Below are 20,772 nucleotides of genomic sequence, written 5' to 3'. Positions count from 1 at the left end.
ATTATATGGACGTCGTCGGGTCCGCGCTAAAAAGTGTCCGAACTTGTAGGGCGTTAAAATCGTATATAGAGCGTCATTCACGCTTTAGTCTTCGTTTGTTCGACTGACAGCGAAGTAAGCAAAATTAGATAGTACTGCGATGACATTACAATTTAAATTCAACGTTTTAGCTTTTTCATATTCCTTTACATGTCACTACGTTTAAATAGGTTGACTTGGGACATTTTTTTCGTGGTTTTTGTATTAGACCCGTCGTCCATTTATTTGTAAGTCAATGGTGTTAAGTAACATTTAGTAACATTATTTATTTTGAATTTTATGTAATATATATTTATTTCTTAATTTTCGTTTCTATGCAGAGCTGTCCTTGCCTTACAAGGCAAATTATTTTTTAAATGTCATTTCGTCACGTGTATTATATACATACATTTCACGTCACGAAATGACATTTAAAAAGAATCACATAAAACTCGCTTTGAGAAGTAATCCTGTTTTTAATAATATCAATAACATATTGGATATTCATTCTCATAAGGAACTACATTTCAAATGTTATAATTATAACACAAATAAGTCAATGGACACTGGCTCTTCCTAGTTTCTATTACAAGTACAATCAGCATCAAAAGTTGTATTCATAAAGTTGTAATACTGATCTTTTAAAAAAATATACTAAAATAGAAAACGCTATATTATACTTTTAGACGCGCGCCATAGCAATTGTTTCATTACTGATTTTTTTTTAATTTAAAACAACCACCAAGTTATTAAATTTGAGATTACACAATACAAATAGACTGGTGCTGAAGCTATAGTCAAATACCACTTGTTTGCATAGCCTTGAAGTATATGCATATGTCACAACTAATAAAATAAGATATTATATTATATTATATACCATGTATTTTCGGCAATGTAATGAAAAGTAAAAAAAATCTAGGTTTTTTTTTTAAAGAAATATAAGAGTGCCTTGTGTTCTCGCAATTACTACAAATTAGGAATTAAACCATTTGTTCTGGATTTAAAATCGCGTATATTAAGTCAACCGTGACCATGGAACCTTTTTTTGAAAATCAAAAAATAAACAAGCCATTTTTAATCCCGAAAAAATAGTTTCATTTTCTGTGACCGCTTCGTTTTACCAAAAATATCAAATTTGTTTGACACCGTGTCACGGCAGCGGCAACACAACCGGTCGACCTTTAGTTGTAAATACCGTGTAAGACTTATTCCAAATTTGCTCTAAACATTTTCTACATGTTTGTTATAACTTGAATGCAAAAAATATTTTTACAGAAGTTCCGATTTATAGGGAAAAAATAAATAGGTATTTTTTTATCACCTTGTACAATACTTGTAACTATGACTTGTAACTGTCTCTGATTGCCACGCGTAGGTCTCAGATTCGATTCCCGGGCCGGGATAAATATTTGTATGGTCTACATTTATTTTTCTCGTGAGTTTGGGTGTATATTGTGGTTGTCTATGTGTGTGTCCATGGCACCCGCGACCCAGTGTTGCCCTAGTGCGGGGCTATGTTAAGTGTGTGCGTTATTATTAATAATATATAATAAATATACGAATAGAATATTGTAGAAAATGAAAATAAGACATCTAAAATTACGTATACTAAATTATTTTTTTATTATTATTTATGACGAATAGTGTTTTAAAAAGGTGTTTACAATACATTCTATTTTTATCAGTGAATATGGTAACAAATAGAATTGAAATAACCATAACACTGGGTGATGACCCGTTCAAAGTCAAAGTAATACGTGACGTGGATGGTGTACCAAGGCGAGCTGGAGGTGTGGACGTGACGCAAACAACGACGCGCCACAGGCGCAATATGATGAAATCATTGCTCAAATAAAAAAGTAGAGTTGGTTATGACGGCACAGAATGTTGTTTGTACAATAAATAACCACTGACCGCAATATTCAAAACTGGTAGGTATGACACACGGGACAGCGTTAAGTATTTATAACTAATGTTAACAAATAGAAAGAAAATACATTTATTTAAACTATAACAAGTGACACCACACGTGGAAAAAAAAACAGAAAAAATTATTAAGACAAAAAGTAGATTACAAAACAAAAACTAAATGAAACCACAGATAACAAACAATAGACACTATCAATCTCGCTGCGTCTCTGGAAAAGTCGAGACTCGGTTTTCGAGAATCCGTCTCGAAAGTATTTTCAAAATTAGTTTTTTATACTTGGTATAGACTAGGCGTTTAAGCAGTCAAAAACATGATATTTAAATCATGTTCTCTAGTAACATAAGTTTATTAAATAAAAAATATAAGTTTTATTTTTATAGCGGACACAAAAAAGGGTGTTTAATACAGGAAAATTCGGAGTCAGGTCAAAAGAACTCCGTTTACTGGAGAATGTACATAATTGGCCTTAAGAGCCAATACAACCTTACGTTTTGGTAGATTCTGCAGAACAGTGAAAGTGTTGAAACAATTTCTTTGGAAAAAAATATATAGTAAAATTGAAGATATACACTGATTACTATACGGTGTGAAAAGACGATTCCTCAAAATTTTCACGATAGAAAAAAAAAACACAAACTTACCTCGAAATTTTACAAGAACGCTGTATTCAATAGGTAGTTTACACATTACCAACGATTCTTTTTTAAATCAACTGCACTAAATAGAACATGTTGTATAGTATACGGAGCAGGTACATTTTTCAAATGACTTCAATGTAATTTTTTTTTTTAATTCTTAAATAAAGTCCCTGCCACTCGACCCAAGCAAAATTTGAATTCAAACTGAGATAGTAACGCCTCTTAAGTGCCAAATTCAAACGACTAATCATGGACACTCGAGAAGACTGGATTTCTTCGCCGCTGACTCTTACATTGGTCAAGTACATATCCACAACTGTGCTGTCATCAGCATACCCGAAAGTATCTGGAAGTAACATATCGTTCATATGCCGCAGAAAGAGAGTTGCGGACAGTACGGAACCCTGAAAATCGCAATCTCCCGATGTTCGGACGAGTAGCCTTTACATCTCAAAATACTTTCATTACCTATTTACAAGCTTCTGGTGAAAGGGTTCGCGTCCAGAGAAGTACTGCCGCCTCATATATTTCCGCCGCTAAACTGTTCCGGTTTTGAAGGGTGCTGGTGAAATTACAAGCACATGGGACTTGTCAACTTACGTCTCAAAGGGACGGGTACAGTGGTAATGCCCCTCGGATCTTTGCTATTTAAAGCTCCGAGTGGAAGCGCAACTGTTATGACTTGTTCTCGTCACTTGATATTTGGAGAGGCCAGGACTCAACTGATAAAGGCACCGTGCACATCCAGCTCTGAGTATAATATAGTGTCACAGTTTTCGTTTTACTACAGTCTCATATTTTTTGGTTGAGAATATGAGTTTAAGCGGGTTTAATATTATTTAAAGACTTTTACGGATTGTTTTGAGCATCATTCGCGTACACTTGTTGCCTCTAGTTTTTTTAACTCGGACGACAGTTTTTGAGGAGGCCAGGATGTAAAATGAATGCGTTTTGTGTGCGACGGGAAAAATACTTAAAAATAAATGTTATTATTTAATAAATGTAATAAATAAATGTAGAGGGAAACTGAAGTGGTGCACAATGGCGCAGCCAATATTATAAAAAAAAAACTTGTCTATATAAGCTTCCTGTATGCATTTTAGTTAATGTAGATACTCACACAGTATTTTAACGTGATCATGTGTGATTATAGATTGTAAAACATAAAAATGCGTTCCATTCCTTTTCTGAGTTGGCGCGTAATGGAGGTCACGTCGCCAGCCAATCAGAGCGCGTTGCGCGAAGGCGCGCCCTGATGCACGGCTTACGCAATCTCCGGCGCAATTTTCTATATAAATGACTTATAAAGTCAATGTCATTTGTAGGGTCAATTTTAAAAAACGTGAATTTTGAAAAATTCTGCCTTGGCGTGAATTAATGTGTAATGCGATATAACATGAGATACATGCATATGACTGATGGTCTTGGAAAGCACGGTACAAACAATCCTTCGGGTTCAGTATTCTACCACGATAGCACATGCTTTGATATCGCACAATGAGAATGACAGTGACACATTGCAACATTTTTTATTTTAATTAATGAGCAATTAAAGTTCTGAAAATTGTAATTTCTTACTCAACGAAGATTTTTGAACGCGGTTTTCAACTAAAATAAAAAGGAACCTATATAGTTTTACAAATATTATATAAATTATCACCTACCATGATAAAATAAAGGAATTTTTATTAGTAGTTTTAATAGAATTTCATTTAGTATCACTATTCCTCATAACATTTTCATGTAAGTAAATTAACATTCCTTATTATGCAATGTCACAAAGTAGTCATGGAAACAAATTATGCCAAATTTGATTTTAAACTTCAAAAATTAAAGTCTAAATTACTCTATAACTTATCCACTAACCAGCGTAGATCTGGTCCACCAATATTAGTATATATATATCCTTCACGGAGTTACTAGTAAATTCTTTCACAACTCAGCGATCTCTGTCACTACAAAAAAAAATCAATATCGTGCTGTCTCCCATGCCCCTTACAACATAACGTCTCATTACGTCATGTAGCAAATTTTAGGCAAATAAGGAACTTGGGGTTTTTTGAAGTATTAAGTTTATACTCTCAAATCCAAGATGACGTTAAAAATAAAAAAAAATAGGTTTTTGTACAGTGACGTTACCATTCTCAGCGTACGATATATTTTTATGAGCATGCGCATGCTGTCCTATGCGGAGTACGCGGTTGTTAGCTTTAACTGATAATAATAATAAATAAATTATATGTAAAAATTGCTGTTTTTTCGCCATGGGAGAGGAGAGAGTCTATAGATATCCATAATAATTATTATGCGTTTTTCTCCACAAACTACACATGATAAGTACATAGGGATCTTAGTGAATTCATGACACAACACGTATTTTGAAGGAGCTGATGCTTGTCACCTTAACACCTGTACCTACTACAATTCACCAGGCCCTCACCCTTGGGAATAACACATACAAACTTATGGCATTCTGATATTCCAATGATTCCAATTCTGATATTCGCACGAAGCGTTACGCTGCCACATTTATATGGCGAATGGCTATTGTAGTTGCAGACTTATTCCCTGAAAGTTATAACTTGGGCCTTTTCCATGCATTTTCCGTGCATGCTCCATCGTTGACCGAGACGGAGATCAAATGCGCACTTATTTTTAAAATAAAATACTGGTGGCTGTCTTTATTTAATATAGCAATTAGTCTAGTGAGATAAACTTAAACTTTATCAGGCGACGGTGTTTTACCGGCCGACCTTCAGGCAATTAGCGCGAGCAGACGCGTGAGTCCGGACATATCGAAAAGAAGAAACAGTATGCCAAATTGAGTTCCACTGTGACCGCTCTAATCAAATGGTACGACTGTTGGGACCGTTCGGACGTAATAACTTGACTTAAGACAACTTGTGTAGGAGATGGACTTCGCAGATTTACACAGCCATTTCTATATACAGGAGAGGCTACTTAATTTTAAGTCAAGTAGGGAAAGGGGAATTTGAACACGTACATTACACATGGTAAAGGTTCTAGATGTAGATCCGATCGATAATAAAGAGAAACAGCGGTAAAAAAACCTCTGTCGATGTCATTCCCTGCGAGTGCTCAGTAAGAAATGAGAAGACTACAATAAACTACACGGCGAGAGGAGGCTACTCCGAGGCGTTTGTACGCTGTCACATCCCAGAAAGAAGATAAGCGAATGAAACTGTAGAGAGTGGATGGAGGAAACGAGCCGACATAGTGGATTAGGCGGCATTTGCACTGGTTAATAATTTGGTCCACATGGTTGCAATATAATTAATCCAAAAGTTTTTCCAAACAAACATCAAAACGTTCCTTACTCAATTTATGCCTAAAAGGACATCTAATATCTAACAAAATGAGTATAGTTTCACTGTGTCCATCCTACCATACATTAGGCATACAAACATCCTGAAATTATATTGTACTCGCATGCTAAGTACAGTTGCACTTAACTAGGTGTAACATGTTGTTTTGTAAAGGGAAAATGTTAGTAGTTCAATTTTAAGTAATAATAACGGTCACCTATCAGTAATCCGAAATGATATTTTCTAGAAATAACGTTTAGTCGAAATTTTATAAACTCGAAAGTAATTTTGAGAGGAAAATGTTTTTTCTTTTAAACCTAAGTTAACCTAACCTAATCGTGTCTTTGCGATAAACATTCAAAATATCCTGAAACAACAACTGTTTCGTTATAATTCGGTTTTCGCTGTAATGAGAATTCGAACAAACGTTATTTCGGAAAAAAAATAATAGGGGTTAAAGTATGAAATTGCCGATTTGCACTGAAAATGTAAATTGTTTATTTTTTAAATTTTTAACTTTATTTAATCAAAATAGTTGCCATTATTATCTATACATTGCTGCCATCTAATGGGAAGGTTATTAATGCCTTTGCGATAGAACTCCGACGATCTAGACTGCACAAACTGTGTGAAAGCATTTTGTACTGCCTCCTGGGAAGAAAACTTCTTGTCACGTAGATAATTGTCCAAATCACGAAAAAAATGGTAGTCCGTTGGAGCAAGGTCTGGTGAATACGGAGGATGACGAATGGTTTCTAGCTGCAGTTCTTGAAGGGTCAAAATGGTTTCTCGTGCTGTGTGAGGTCTCGCGTTGTCGTGGAGCAATAATGGTGAAGATCGATTCATGAGTCGGGGCTGTTTTACTGCTAGTTTTGTCAACATGGTTCGGAGTTCGGCACAATAGACATCTGCCGTTATTGCTTGACCAGATCGGAGAAAACTATAGTGAATAACACCATGCTGAGACCACCAAACAGTTACCATTACCTTTTTATTGGTAAGTTATGCTTTAGGACACTGTTGTGGCATTTGACCTGGGGTCAGCCATTGCATTTTTCTTTTCCGGTTATCATAAAGAATCCACTTTTCATCACATGTTACAATTCGATCCAATATTCCTTCATTTCTGTACCGGTTCAACAAGGCAACACAAGTTTCAACACGCGTTTCTTTCTGCAGATCAGTCAAATCATGAGGCACCCATTTTTCGTATTTTTTTATTTTATTGATTTGACGCAAGTGAGTCAATATTGTGGGTAAGGTAACGTTAAACCATGCCGCTAATTCCTGGGTAGTTTGATTAGGATCGGCTTCCACTATCTCTCTTAATTCATCGTTATTCACCTGTGTGGGCGGTCTTCCTCGTGGCTCGTTCTTTAAGTCGAAATTTCCATCACGAAAGCGTTTAAACCAAAATCGCACGGTGCGTTCATTAGTAGACCCCTCTCCAAACGCAGCATTGATATTGCGGGCTGTATCTGCCGCGTTAGTTCCGCGTCGGAACTCGTATTCAAAAATCACTCGAATTTTCGCAGTATCCATCTTTCTTGTCTAAATTTAATAACAAAAACAATTGAAAGTCGATATTCAAATGTTTCAAATTAAAAAAAAAAAAAAATCACAGAAACCATTTGAAAAAAGTTTCATTCGAAAACCTCAAACCATGAAGATTCTATGAAAATTCAAAGAACCTATTGCAATAAAACGGCAATTTCATACTTTAACCCCTAATATTTCGACTTCGTGATATTGGCATACCAACAACTATTCCATTTATACTATATTCCTAGTAGATCCCTTGGTGAAGGTCTGTTGAACACCCTTGTTTATAAACACTTTTTATTTTTATTTTATTATTATTTATTTCTGCCACCAAGCAGTAACGTAATCTTTACTGCGTTCCATTCTTGTAGAGTCAATGACAAAAACCAGTAAAACAACAAACTGGTGTTGAATTTCTTTGGCGCATTCCGCATCCCCTCTATGCCCCTATGTATTACCCTTAGCAAGTCTTCGTGGGTGCAGCTGGTCAGACATGTTACGGTTTAGAAGGGTAAGAGTACTAATGAAACTACGAACATTACACTCAAATGTCAAAATCTCAGTGTGACTCCACTTGTACATTAATAATGTAAAAACAAACAATGTTGACATGTTTTACAACTCATACAAAATATTTGAATGCAATATAATATTTAAAGCGTACGCTGTATATGAATTTTTTGTTTAGCTTTATAAATTTATTAACATAATATTATTACATTTTTTATTTTTCTTATTACTTATAATAGCACAATGTAAGTATATATAATGTTAATGATCTATATAAACTAAGGAAAATATGAAAAAACTCCCAATTTTCAAGCTAAGAACCTGGATATTTCCACTAGATTGTGAAATCAAGTAAGTACTTTAATTATTCACTTTCTTTGATCAGTTTGAAAAAAGAACTGCGCAAATGGCTTTTGGAAAAATAATATTATTCGGTTGACGATTTTTTCAAATATAAAGACTGATCTGTATCGATGCATATGTTAATCTTGATTTACGTTATCCAATTTAATCATGAATTTATATTATAATGTATTTTATTATTATATTTGCATGCTTTTGCCAAAGCTAAATGGGATTAAGTTCATCAATTTAATTTTAACACTAACATTTATAATGTGCCTACCTTATCAAGGTTGGCACGGTTAAATCATTTTGATTTAAATCATGGTTTATATCGTGATTTAAATCAAATGATTTATCCAATAAAAATCAGTGATTTAATCAAATGTGTTTAATTTTATTTTCTTTCAAAGACATCTACATAAAATCGGACAATTACATTTTAAAGACTAGGATCTTTTACATCTGAGAAATCAATATCATTATTATAATACTCAAGCAAAAAAACTAGCTTGCCAGCCTTTTCAATTCCCAGTCGGTTTCTTAATTTACTATGAACAATTCCAAAGGTGGAAAACACTCTATCCACAGCAGCTAAAGAAGCTATCGATCCAAACAATTGCTTAACCATTGGAAAAGTCTTTGACTGTTAATCTTCACTAAATATATTTTTCTGTGACATCAACCACTCTAGTGGTGTCACATTTTTTACTTTTATATATTTTTATCTACCATATGATTAATTAACCTTTTACATTACTACGTTTTACGCAAAAATATAGATAACTGTAACTGTATGATAAAATGAAAAAACAAAAAAATTGTGGTTAATTAGGATTTTTTTTTAAATCGTGCATTATTAGATTTTTTTCCAACCCTGTACCCTATTTATAGCAAATAAATGACATTTGATTTGATATTATATTAAAACAGAATCAGTTGAGTAAGGTACGATATCGGTGTCACAGGAAGGTATTTGCAACTTCACATAGTAGCACCTATTTTGTGTATGATGGGTATGTTTTTAAACGTCTCAATAAGTTGAGTATTTTATGGTACTAATAATACCTTTTAGAACAAAGTATGATTTTATTTTTATATTTAACATTCTAATATTTTGTCAGTATTGTGTATTATTATTTTGTTTAAGCTATTATTGGTGACACTGGTACGGTATGGTAATGTTTGCCATTGAGGTGAAAGGATTTGCCAATTGGGCTTAGTGTATTCTCTGATTCTTGCCAGATTTACAGAAAAGAGATGGTATTGTAATACTGTGGCATTGATAATATGAAATATTTCTATTGTATTGTATAAATTTGATACAAATTTTTTTAAGTATTAAATTCCAGTCTGTATAAAAAACCGCCAACCAAACCGCAAGTGTTCTACAGAATTATACCAGCACTAACACAAAAAACTAACAATGTTGTCAAGAATAAAAATGTCTATTGAATAAAAAAATTCTTTTCACTGCTAACGCCTAAAAAAAATTACTATATTTGCCAAGCATTATGAATAAATTAACTCAGGTAAATCATCTCCTATATTTCATTTAGGTTAGATATTCTACAAAGTACTTAACAGAATTTGAGGATATATAAAAAAGAAAAGAATAAAAATTAGACCAATACTAAAATGGTTCTTGGATTTTTTTTGCCACACGTGTCTAAGCGTATTAGTTTATTAGCTATGTCAAAAACACAATGCCCATTTACGTAGTTATTTACATCGCAATGGAATAAAAGAATATCTAGCAGTTTATACCTTAATTTTTCTACGTACGTCATGTTCCATGTCAGAAAGAATATGTTTTTTTGATAATCATGTTTTTTTTTTAATTAAACAAATGAATAATGCAATTACTTACCGCAATGCTGCTGGCTGGAAATTTTGAATTTGGAACTGCGGCTGAACGTAAAGGTGAAGGTCGTTGTTAACATAAACCACTTCGAGTATTTATTTTATCGATTATTATTAGGAATAATTTGAGGTATAACGTTGGATAATCTCTCTTATTATATCTATATCGCACAATATTCCAACGGCGACGCGAGCACACAGAGCACAGACCAATAGAGTGAAAACTTGTCAATCAGCTGACATTTGACTTTGACGTTCCAGTCGCCTGAAACTTAGAAGATAGTAATCGCATATTTACTACACCAACGCCAACAAATCGTTTTACACACGATTTTAAAGTTTTGAACGATGTTGGTGTCATAAAAAAGAAAAAATTGTGGAATATTTGAAGGCCAAGCGGTTCGTAACTGTTTCGAGAGATGTCGCTAGTAGTAATGAAGTAAGTTAGGAAAACTCGTTGACTTTTTATAATAAAAATATTATTATAAAAACGTTTGTATATTAAGTCATACTTGTAGAATTGTGGTATTGTTTGAGTTTCCTGTGATTAACAGATTCGGGAGAAATAAAATAGGTAGGTATCAATTTCAATAAAAAAATAATATTTGTCAGTTTTTTTTTTATTATTTTTCATTGCTGCTTATTTCTACGCTACAGTAAAATTTGTAATAATAATTATAATACTATATACAATGTAAGTCGATTTCCAATTAAATATCCATAGAAAAAGTACATAAAAGCAATTTTAGTTACAATTAGAGCAGTGCAGTTTTTTTTTATAAAAATTCAAAGTCAATATACTTAGGTCAATAAATTATTAATTCCGTACACGGACTAACCAATCGCATTTTCTCTTCCGTTATTAAAACGTTATTGTTTTGTTTTATTAGTTGCTATCATTAAACACCAAACTGCAATATAATTTAAAATAGTTCAATACAAAATAAATAACAGAAAATAAATATTAATTTTAAATAAATAAAGCAGTATACATAATTTATATTAAAAAGTTTCGTATAATAGTAGGTTCGTGTAGGTAGCTACATAAGTAGTACCTACCTACAAGTCTTTAATAACATGACACTACTATAAATAAATATTTTCATTAGAATCCGTTGTCTAGCCGCGTCTTTAAAAACATTGTGTTTTACATTCTACACAACTATCTATATACCTTACATGTTGCACGAAGTCGGCACCCTGTACTGCTTCGTTTCCGTAGGTCCATTTACTTTGGGATTTTGCCCTTGTTGAATCTGGTTCCTGTACTCTTGGAACTTCTGGTCCAATTTCGGACGGCACACGACCTGAACGGACTTCACTGAGTAACCATTGCCCTGGCAATGAGACTGGCATGCGTTCATTGGGGCTGTGGTGATGCAAATTTCGCCATGGTTCTCATAATACTGAACTTGCTGTTGCATTTGGCAAGTTCCAAGTTTTTTGGAGTATCCCCTTGATCTGTAAACATTTTCAGACTGCCTGTCCTCCTCCGAAGAAGAGTCAACCATAGCTTGCTGCCAATACTTGTCTGAACGAAGAACGTTTGTGTTTTTGAACCTGCGCTGATAAGGTACTTCTTTAGCCTGGCTTTGTAGTTGCTGGGTCTGATAGTCACTGTTCTCTACATTAAGAGCATATGATGCACCGTAATATTCAGGCCGATCAACCAGGCCATTAGGAGTCATGTAATCATCAAGAGGTTCACCACTCATGTAACCGCAGATGCCTCTAGTGTTGTTTCTGTTGTTTTTAGCCAACACAACCAGTCTTTGGCCGTCATACATGGCACGGAGTCGATCTTCGCGGATGTTTAGAATGAGAACACCATCTGGCTGGGTATAGTATTCGAGGAAAGGCGCGTTATCATCGTCGTCCCAGTACATGGTCAAAATACCATCGGAAACTTTCTTGGAATTGGTTTTTACTGTCACATCACGTTTCTTCGATTCCTGCTGCTCATCGTATTTCGTCGGTTTGATCTCAATCTCTAAATCTCTTCCGGTTTCAGATCTGAAAATGGTTTTGTGATTATTTATAAGGATTTTTGATATCTTCGACTAAGTACCTACAGACGACAGCGCATCAAGCTACACATTGACGGACCTTGTTCCGTTGCACTGGAGGTGATATTCGCACAAAAGTTTGAATACATATATAGCCTGATGTGCTGTTGACTACAATATATTCATAAACACATCGTGAAGACGGTGCGAAAACTTACTGGTAAGAAATGTATATCTCCTGCTCTTTTTCGCTTGGTTTTCTGGCGAGAACGACGAGCTGGTCCATCCTCTGCGAGTTTTCTGGTCTGGGCGCATTTTGCATTACCACATGCCACGAGCTTGTCAATTTGTAGTTGTAGCTACGTTCGCTAAACGTGCGAATTTGATTATCATCAACGGCGCAAAAAGCTGTAAATATTGTAAAAAAGAATAGGTTTAGGGACATGAACTCCTGTTTAATGAGTCAATTATTCAACTAAGATATATAGAATACCAATTGACTACTACGCATGACAAAGCAAATACAGTAAACAGGGTAATACTTACGTTGATACTGATGACGAGTGTAGTAGTTACCAATACGTTCGCTTAGCTTAAAGGGAGAGTAAGTAGATGCGGCGTTGACAGCAGATTTAGGAATAGGAACGTTCTTGACTTGCACTTCTCCATATCTGGACTTGAGCATCAAGTTGATCATATTTTCCATATAAGAAGTCTGCGCTTCAAGTTCGATTTTACCATCAGGCAATGTTTTCAGAGGGTTAACATCTGAATACCAGAATCCGAAGCCTTCCGCCAATCTGTAAGCTTGGAAGAGCAAATATTTGAAAGCAGGGTTGACATTTTTGTACGTAATAGACGCCTTCAAGTAGTCCGGAGCGTGCGCCATAACGAGCATCTTGTGGTTGGCCTCTTGGTAATAATTATTGTTGGCGATCTCTTCCATGGCTTGCTGTGCCAAATGAGTCTTCTGCAGTTCTTCTGTGTATTTCTTGCTGCGATCGGTGTAACCACGGATCTCCACACTACCGTCTTCATCATTTCCAAACTTAATTTCAGCATCAAAGTCCATTTTTAAATCTTTCTTCAATGCTTCTACGAGGTTCATGGCACTTACTTCAGGTCTGCGGACGGTAACAGCAGCATTAATTTGGTTATGTTCGTCAGCCGAGTTTCGGCTAGCAAATACGGCAAATTGAATCTTGCGGTCCACTGGACTCTGGCCGATGGCAGCGGTAAGCGTGTATTCAGCTTTTTGGGGACCATCGAACGACGCGCTAAGGTCAACAACTTGTGCTTTGGCTGTGTTAATACCTGAAACTACACGTTTTACCATCTCCTCACGACGTCCAGCGCTGTTGGGAGTTATGTCTTGTACCTTTGATGCAGCGAAAGGTTTCTGGTTTGATTGTTTCTGATTATAAACGACGTCGTACGCAGCTGTGACTGTTACACCCTTGTTTGATGATTGCTTTCCCAGGTACCTAAAGTTGTAGTGTGTCATAGCGATGTCTCTCTGATACAGCATATTGGCAATACTCGAAAGGAGATCATTAGAGCGGATCATGCCGGCAAAGTTCGTGTAGTCTTTAGAGTATGAGTAACCCTGGAATTGGAACTGGGTGCCAGCAGATTGACCGAACTTGTAGTCGATGGAATTGACCTTGTTGTTGCGATTAATTATTTTAGTGGCCGGATCTTGAGAAACAGGCACCAAAGAGTCTTTCTTTTGACTGGTACTGTACGGCCAAACGCTGTAATGCGCAATCGTGATATCTTCTTCAGGACGCAGAGGTTCTAAATGGATTTTTACTTCTCCAGGCTTCATTTGTATATCTGCTTTAACAGGAATATACAATTGAGCTTTGTTGACGACTCCCACTGAAGCGAACTTCTCAACAAGTGTATCGTAGAAACCAACACTGCCATCGATATTTCTGGCATAGGTGATCTGAATCTCTTTTTGAATGGAACCAGAAAAGTCCTTCGGCTGCTTAGTTAGATCCATGTTTCCCTTAACATTACCCTGTACGTGCAAAACAGTAGGTTCCTTGTATTTATAAATAAAAGGCATACCCATAGCTGTAGGGAACATTAGAGACACTTGAGCTTGGTTTAAAACCTTAGTGTAATGTTTATGTATTCCTTGTGTAAGGTTCGTAATAAGGTCTCTTATAACAATTGGTAATTTTTTTAAGTCGTCTTCGTTGAAGGTGAAATATCTCTCTAGCTGCATGAAGTTAATGTTAAAGTCAGCTTCCAATGGTTCCTGGGGGTCGTACTTAAGCTTCAGTAATTCAGATATTTTGCTGGCGGAGTACTTGTGATTTGGCTCAGATCTTGACTTCTTTTGCCTGATTCGGTCCATTTGTTGTTGAAAGTAGTCCAAGAATTGTTGCACACTTGAGAAGGAAGCGCCAATCTAAAATTAAGAAATAAAAATGTTACGACTTGTTATCCAGTTAGTGACTATTAGAAATATTAATACGTATCCCGAATACCCACCTCATTCCAGTCAGATGATTTGCTTGTTACATAATATTTCAAATATCTGGGAAGTAGATTGTCATCGCTGCTGGTGTAAACGAAAATATCGGCAAAGTCAAATCCGTAATCTCTGTCATAGTAATCACTCCTCGCAGTGTATTCCTCAGCGAATTTTTCCTTAGTCAGCATGGGACGAACTGCCTCTGCAGATTTAGCACTAGAAACAGACAAAAATGATCATACTATTATTTTAATTAAACTAAAAAAACACCATAATTAATTTATTAATTACTTACACATCACTGAAACGTAGATTCTTCCATTCAGCAACAGCTTCAATGCTTGTCTTAAGAGCAGAACGGACATGTTTACTGGGGTCATCATGGGTCATCTGAGCCATAGCCTGCATCATCGCCGGGTTGGGGAAAGCAATGAAAATATTTCTGATAGCAGCTACTCTTACTTCGTAGGGCTCAGCAGTATTTCTCAATAGACTGTAGAGCACATTTCGGACGTACTTGTCCCGTTGGAATGACAGAACTTGAAGATTATTAATTATATGGGTACGAAGGTAAGTTGACACGTGGATTTTGCCTTCTAAGTATGGAGCGAATACTTTCAATATTTGACGATGGCCTAAGTTTCCAATAGCCTTGATATAAACCTGGGCTTTGCTACTGTCCTTTTGCTGAACAGCTTTCTCGAGTTCATTAGCGAGAGGGGGGAGGATTTTTTCCAGGACAAAGTTATCGTATTTATCAGCGAAACGTCCGTACAAGTGAGTGGGGTATAAGTAATGAGCAGTGTAGTTGTTCACTTGACCCATATAGATGAATCGAGTGGCTGCGATTAGGGCTGTGGTGTTCAGGAACTGCTGCTGCCTGACTTCGGGGTTCATTGCCATTTCGAAAAATTTAGTCATAACTTCCTTAGTGGGGTAGCGCAAAGTTCTAACCAGAGTAGCAACGATTTCAGCTGCCTCCTCACCTTGAATTTTCTTCTTCTGGATCCATGATAGAATTTGTTTAAAAGCGGGAACACCGCCAGATTGAGCTACAGCGTCACGGTATATCATCCACATATCCGCCTTGATGACGTTATTAGACGACTTTGCTCCCTCAATGCTAGTACTAGCCTGGTTCAGCTGTTCAAAACTCATCGACGAAATGAGGTGGACAAGAATGTTGAATTTGGTCAAGAAATCAGTCTTGGGCATATTGTTGGGGTTTTGCATCTGTTGAGCAAGTTCTTGAACAAGTTTCTGAGCATTTGCTGCCTTCTGCTTTGTGCCCATGTCTTCTTCAGAGTTCAAGTATAAAGCTTCATAAGCAGGCTCGTTTATAAGAGGAACGTTGTCATTGACATCTGAAGGGAAGTCAGCCTCCTTAGATTCCTCCCAGCTCGATCCATCACTGTGTGAAGTACGGCTCTTAAAAACTTTGTTAATAGAGATCAGTTTAGTTTTTAGTGAACGGCGCATTCTATTTTGAGATTCTTGCTCTTCCTCGACTTGATTCTGCTCCTGAGACGTAGATGAAACAGAATCATCGCGGTTTGAATTTTGTTTTTTCGTTATAGCATATAAAAGATTCCTAATCTCTCGGCGTTCTTCGGACTTCTGCCATTCGGGTTCCTTGTCATCTTCGTAGCTAGTTAAACTAAGCTCAACTCTACTGAGTACTTCAGCCTTTTGTTTGCCATATAAATGAGGATGTACGTTGACGGTGCTTGTGGTTTCAGCCTTATAGATGGCCTGACTGTCTACAAGAATGCGGGATGTGGTGCTGCGACTGACAAACTGTTTTTCGTAAATATTCTGAGCGGTTCCAGTCCATTTAGCGCCTTGTGGTACTCCAAAGTTATACGCGACTCTCTGGTGGCAGTGGTCGTAATTCTTGCTTTTAGTGATTTCGATAGGATCTTCTTTCAGTGAGAATTTTGGCAGCTCCCGGCGCCATTCAGACAAAACAGGGGAAACAGTGTAAAGGGTTTCGCAGTCACCAGTGACATCAGTTTCCATCCTTCTGAACTGGCCCTGTTTGGTTTCCCTGTCAAAAGTGTTCCTTGGGCTATGTTCATTATGATAGTGAGCTGACAAATCAACTTGCAAAGCACTGATCAAACCCTTGAGTAAGTTCTCGTGAGAAAGGGACAGGGAAGCCGGCGCGCTCATAGAGAGGACGCGTCCTCCTTTAATAGTAACCTCGAAAGGTTTATCCAGTCCCTTAACGGGCTGATACTTAAGATCAGAGGGCAGAGTGCGGTCTTTAGGTAAATTTTGATGGACGTCAGCATGCTGCGAGTTTTCCAATTTTATTTGAAGACGGTTAGGAGCTTTGACACGGACGATAAAGTGAGCCTTGAAAGCATTGCCAGTACTGGCTCCTTCTTGAAGTCTAGCCAAGGTGTATGAATTTACATCATAGCGGTACAGCTTTCCTACTTGCCAGGGCCATGTTTGGTTTTCGACGATATTATCGTCACTCGAATGTCCACATGTGACCGCCGCTGTAACAACACAGAATTTATATATTAATATCAGTTATAAAACACATGACAAAATTTGAATAAATAATCGAGAGATTTTTGTGACGGAATCTTATTTTTTTATAGCACCAAAACTAATCTTTTACATGGCTCGGACAATATATGCTAGAATTTTACGGGCTTTAAATTATCACAACTTTGAAGCAATGCAAAACGTTTATTAAACCGTGTAATAATTTATATATAATTTAATGGAGTTTATTACAATTTGAAACAATGTTAGTTTTTTTAAACACTCGCTTAAAATAAAAATATTTAGATTTTTACACAATTGCATTGTAATCCATTTTGGACGAAACGGTACTAAGCTTAACAGAAAGGCGTAAGTTAAACCGCACAAACACAAGAAGTTTAAATGTTGTGAAGTTAAACTTACCTATAAGCGCGGCCAAAACAGCAAACTTCATAATAACAGAACCAAGTATACGCTTTAGGAGAAACAGATGTTTTAGCTCTAGGAGAAGAAGACTTCTGGTTAAACAAAATCGTGCTACTATCCTTTATACTAAGTCATACGCGTGTAAACTAAAGAGATCAGGACCTATATTTGACCCTTGGATAACGCCTACGTAGCTTTATTACAAAATACATATTCACTTTTGCAGTTTAATTTTAAACCTAGAATTAAATATATTATAATGTTATACACAAAATTTCTACATTATGGTAATCGTTGCCATTATCCATGGAAGTCGTTTAATTATCGATTTATGATAAAGGCTAAGGTACTTAAAGCTTACGATTGGTGAAATTTCAAAACTAAATACGATTGGTTTCCGATTTCTGTTTTTAAGTGTATAGTAATTTGATAAATTTACTAATTATAGTTACAAACGAAATCTCCCGGTTTTCGGCGTTGTATAAAGCTAATCAGGGATAGACGCAGAAAGGTATTGTAACTCAGTCTTAGACTATGTTAAATATCATACATTAACACTGCGCCTAAATTTTTTTCTAGAAAAAAAATATTAATTAGAAACTGACATTTCTCGACTTTTTATAGAAAAAGATAAGAAGAAGAATAAATGTAAGCTTTTTGTCAAAGATTGTTGTAATTATTCATTTTAAAATGGAATTAAATCAGGTTTTCAACTTCAAAATATGCGTGGTCATAGTGTAGTTATAAAAAATTAAAATAATTTCTATTTATGGCTTTTTTGACAAGTTAAATTATGGTAGGACATATTTGTTCTTTCCTGTATTGGTATATTCGCTAGATTTTTATTATTGAAAATATTATTGCACAAAAGTCAATTAATACAGCGTTTTAGGAATGACATTTCACAAACTGCAAATGTAATTTTGTAAAACACGTGTTCATATTTACTAAGTTGCAATTAAAAGTGAAATTAGATCTCGCACAGCTAGCGTGATTATGATAAGTCCAAGGGTAATGGCGGCGTGATTTCTATTCCCTCGTGTAAATCAATATTACAATGTTGTCTACTTTCCGTATGGTTAAGAATATAACCGTTATTTTGTAGACTGTGGCCTTTGTGGTGTAATAAAGGCCACATCTGAAAAAACACATTTTCCAGGAGAGAGTTTAAGGATTCTACGAACGAGTAGAAGTTCGATTATTAAAGTACTGATTGAGATGACCTATTTGTAATAATAATAATAATAACGCACAAATTGATGACTCCACACCAGGGAGGGAACTCTCTTAAATTCTTTTATGTAATGATTATTGAAAAAAATCCCTAATACTATAGATTACAACAATTCGTATATAATTTCGTCTCGTAGTACCTATTTTACGCAATCGCTGCATAAAGAGGGTTCTTAAAGTCGAGTACAGTGTTTAGGCCACCAGGCTTAGTCCAGTGTTAGAGTAGTTTTTTAAATCCTAATTATGTAAGTATTGCATACATACAAAACTTTTCTACGAGTAAATAAAATAATGAAACACAAGTATTATTTAATGTATATTTTGTTAACAATCCATGACCACAAACTCATACGAAAGCCAAACAAACGCTATAAAACAATAAACCAAAAAGTTAGAATAGAATTGGCCATTATTTGATTTTTAATTCGGGACTTAATCACGTACAAAACATATTTTATTTATCCCGACGTTTCGGACATATTGCAATGTTCATGGTCTCGAGTGTTGTGTGGCGATCTAGTGAGAGCTAGGACTTTCTCTTGATCTTCATTATTTATTTATGCACTAGGGTGCATAATAATAATGAAAATCAAGTGCAGGTACTTAGAAAAACTCGCACGGCTAGAAGATGCTGACACCCGCATCTTCAGTCCCTTCGAGACCATGGGCGTTGCAATACGTCCGAAACGTCGAGGTAATTAAAATATGTTTTATACGTGATTAACCAATATATCATATACCAATATAGTCACATATGTTTGATATTACAATTTAGCAAAAATACGACATTTTTTTTATATAACAGAAGTTAGAGTTGATATAGAAAAATAATAAAAGTCCAAGTTGTTGTTGCATACACTTGTATTTATGACACCTTAACAATAAACATAATTATTTTAAAATTAACGACAGCAACTGTCGCACAAGTTAACAGTTATTATACTAAGATATTTAATCTAAAATGAGCAATAAAGAGATCTCTAAATTGGAAGCGAACTTAAAAACTGACTCGTGATTATAAAACTATACTTAAAAATTAAAATTAAAGAGATTCTTTGGAAAGCATGTATTTTGTACATACATATTTATTTAAAAAAAAAATGTTTATTTATTTTATTGAACATCATGGCGTCTTTACTACCATGATATTAATTATATTAACTAAAGTACTACGTTATGATGGCCGTTTAGACGTTTGTCAGCTCATGAAGTTTCGTATTAATTCATAACTAGGTACGTTGAAGTAGCTAATTATTATTATTATTGTTTATTTATTTATTACATTTATAGCACTAAAAAAACAAAACATTCCAATATAACATAAACTTAACTATGTTTTTCCGTGTACCGCTCATTCGTCGTACAAATAAATTCCTGTGTAGTGCGTTCGTACTGCTGCGTATTGACATTACTCTAGTGTGCGTGAGAGTCGTCAATAAAGGGTATCACTAAACCTGGATCCAGGATCCAGGTCTTGTATGTACATTTCACCGCCGAACACGAGTCTATTCTAATAATTGGTCGTGAACAGTGCTTCAATAATAATCTAAAGTTAATACCTATGTTTATTGTTAGTTAAAATTAGAAGGTTATAATTATTATATATTTCAATCACGTGTTATTCGATTACATTGTTGTCAATTGTGACGTGTAGTAAAATTTATGGAATTTACAATTTTACGACACAACTCTCGACATTTGTTTTTTGGAATTAGAATTGTTTTTAAATGAAATCTAATATGAAAATACTCTTTTTGAGTTAATACACTGTTGTAATAATAGTGCGATATATTTAAGTAATTTTTATTTTCGTTTTATTAAAACTTTTTAATCAGCTACCTCTTGCAATACTAGTTATAAATCTAAAAAAATCCTATATATAATTTCGATAATGAATTGAGATGTGACCTCACTATTATAATCTGTCAAAACGGCCATCATAGCGTGC

The 20,772-nt window shown here is 35.3% G+C and overlaps 1 protein-coding gene across 1 annotated transcript; it reads right to left on the bottom strand.

The window, feature by feature from the left end:
- Window positions 1–11,083: 11,083 nt before the first annotated feature.
- On the bottom strand, window positions 11,084–17,634 carry LOC113228179 (vitellogenin-like). Its single transcript, XM_026461407.1, has 6 exons — window positions 17,589–17,634; window positions 14,962–17,173; window positions 14,684–14,882; window positions 12,725–14,600; window positions 12,397–12,586; window positions 11,084–12,185 (listed from the first exon to the last, which is right to left on the bottom strand). Exons 1-6 carry the CDS (start codon window positions 17,617–17,619, stop codon window positions 11,348–11,350), a joined length of 5,346 nt encoding a protein of 1,781 aa, XP_026317192.1. The 5' UTR covers window positions 17,620–17,634; the 3' UTR covers window positions 11,084–11,347.
- Window positions 17,635–20,772: the final 3,138 nt, after the last annotated feature.

The sequence above is a fragment of the Hyposmocoma kahamanoa genome, unplaced genomic scaffold (assembly GCF_003589595.1).
Source record: "Hyposmocoma kahamanoa isolate Upper Pololo Valley unplaced genomic scaffold, ASM358959v1 224, whole genome shotgun sequence".
Taxonomy (NCBI): Eukaryota; Metazoa; Arthropoda; class Insecta; order Lepidoptera; family Cosmopterigidae; genus Hyposmocoma; species Hyposmocoma kahamanoa.
The sequence above is the reverse complement of the archived record's forward strand: the minus strand, read 5'-3'. Positions and strand labels throughout refer to the sequence as shown.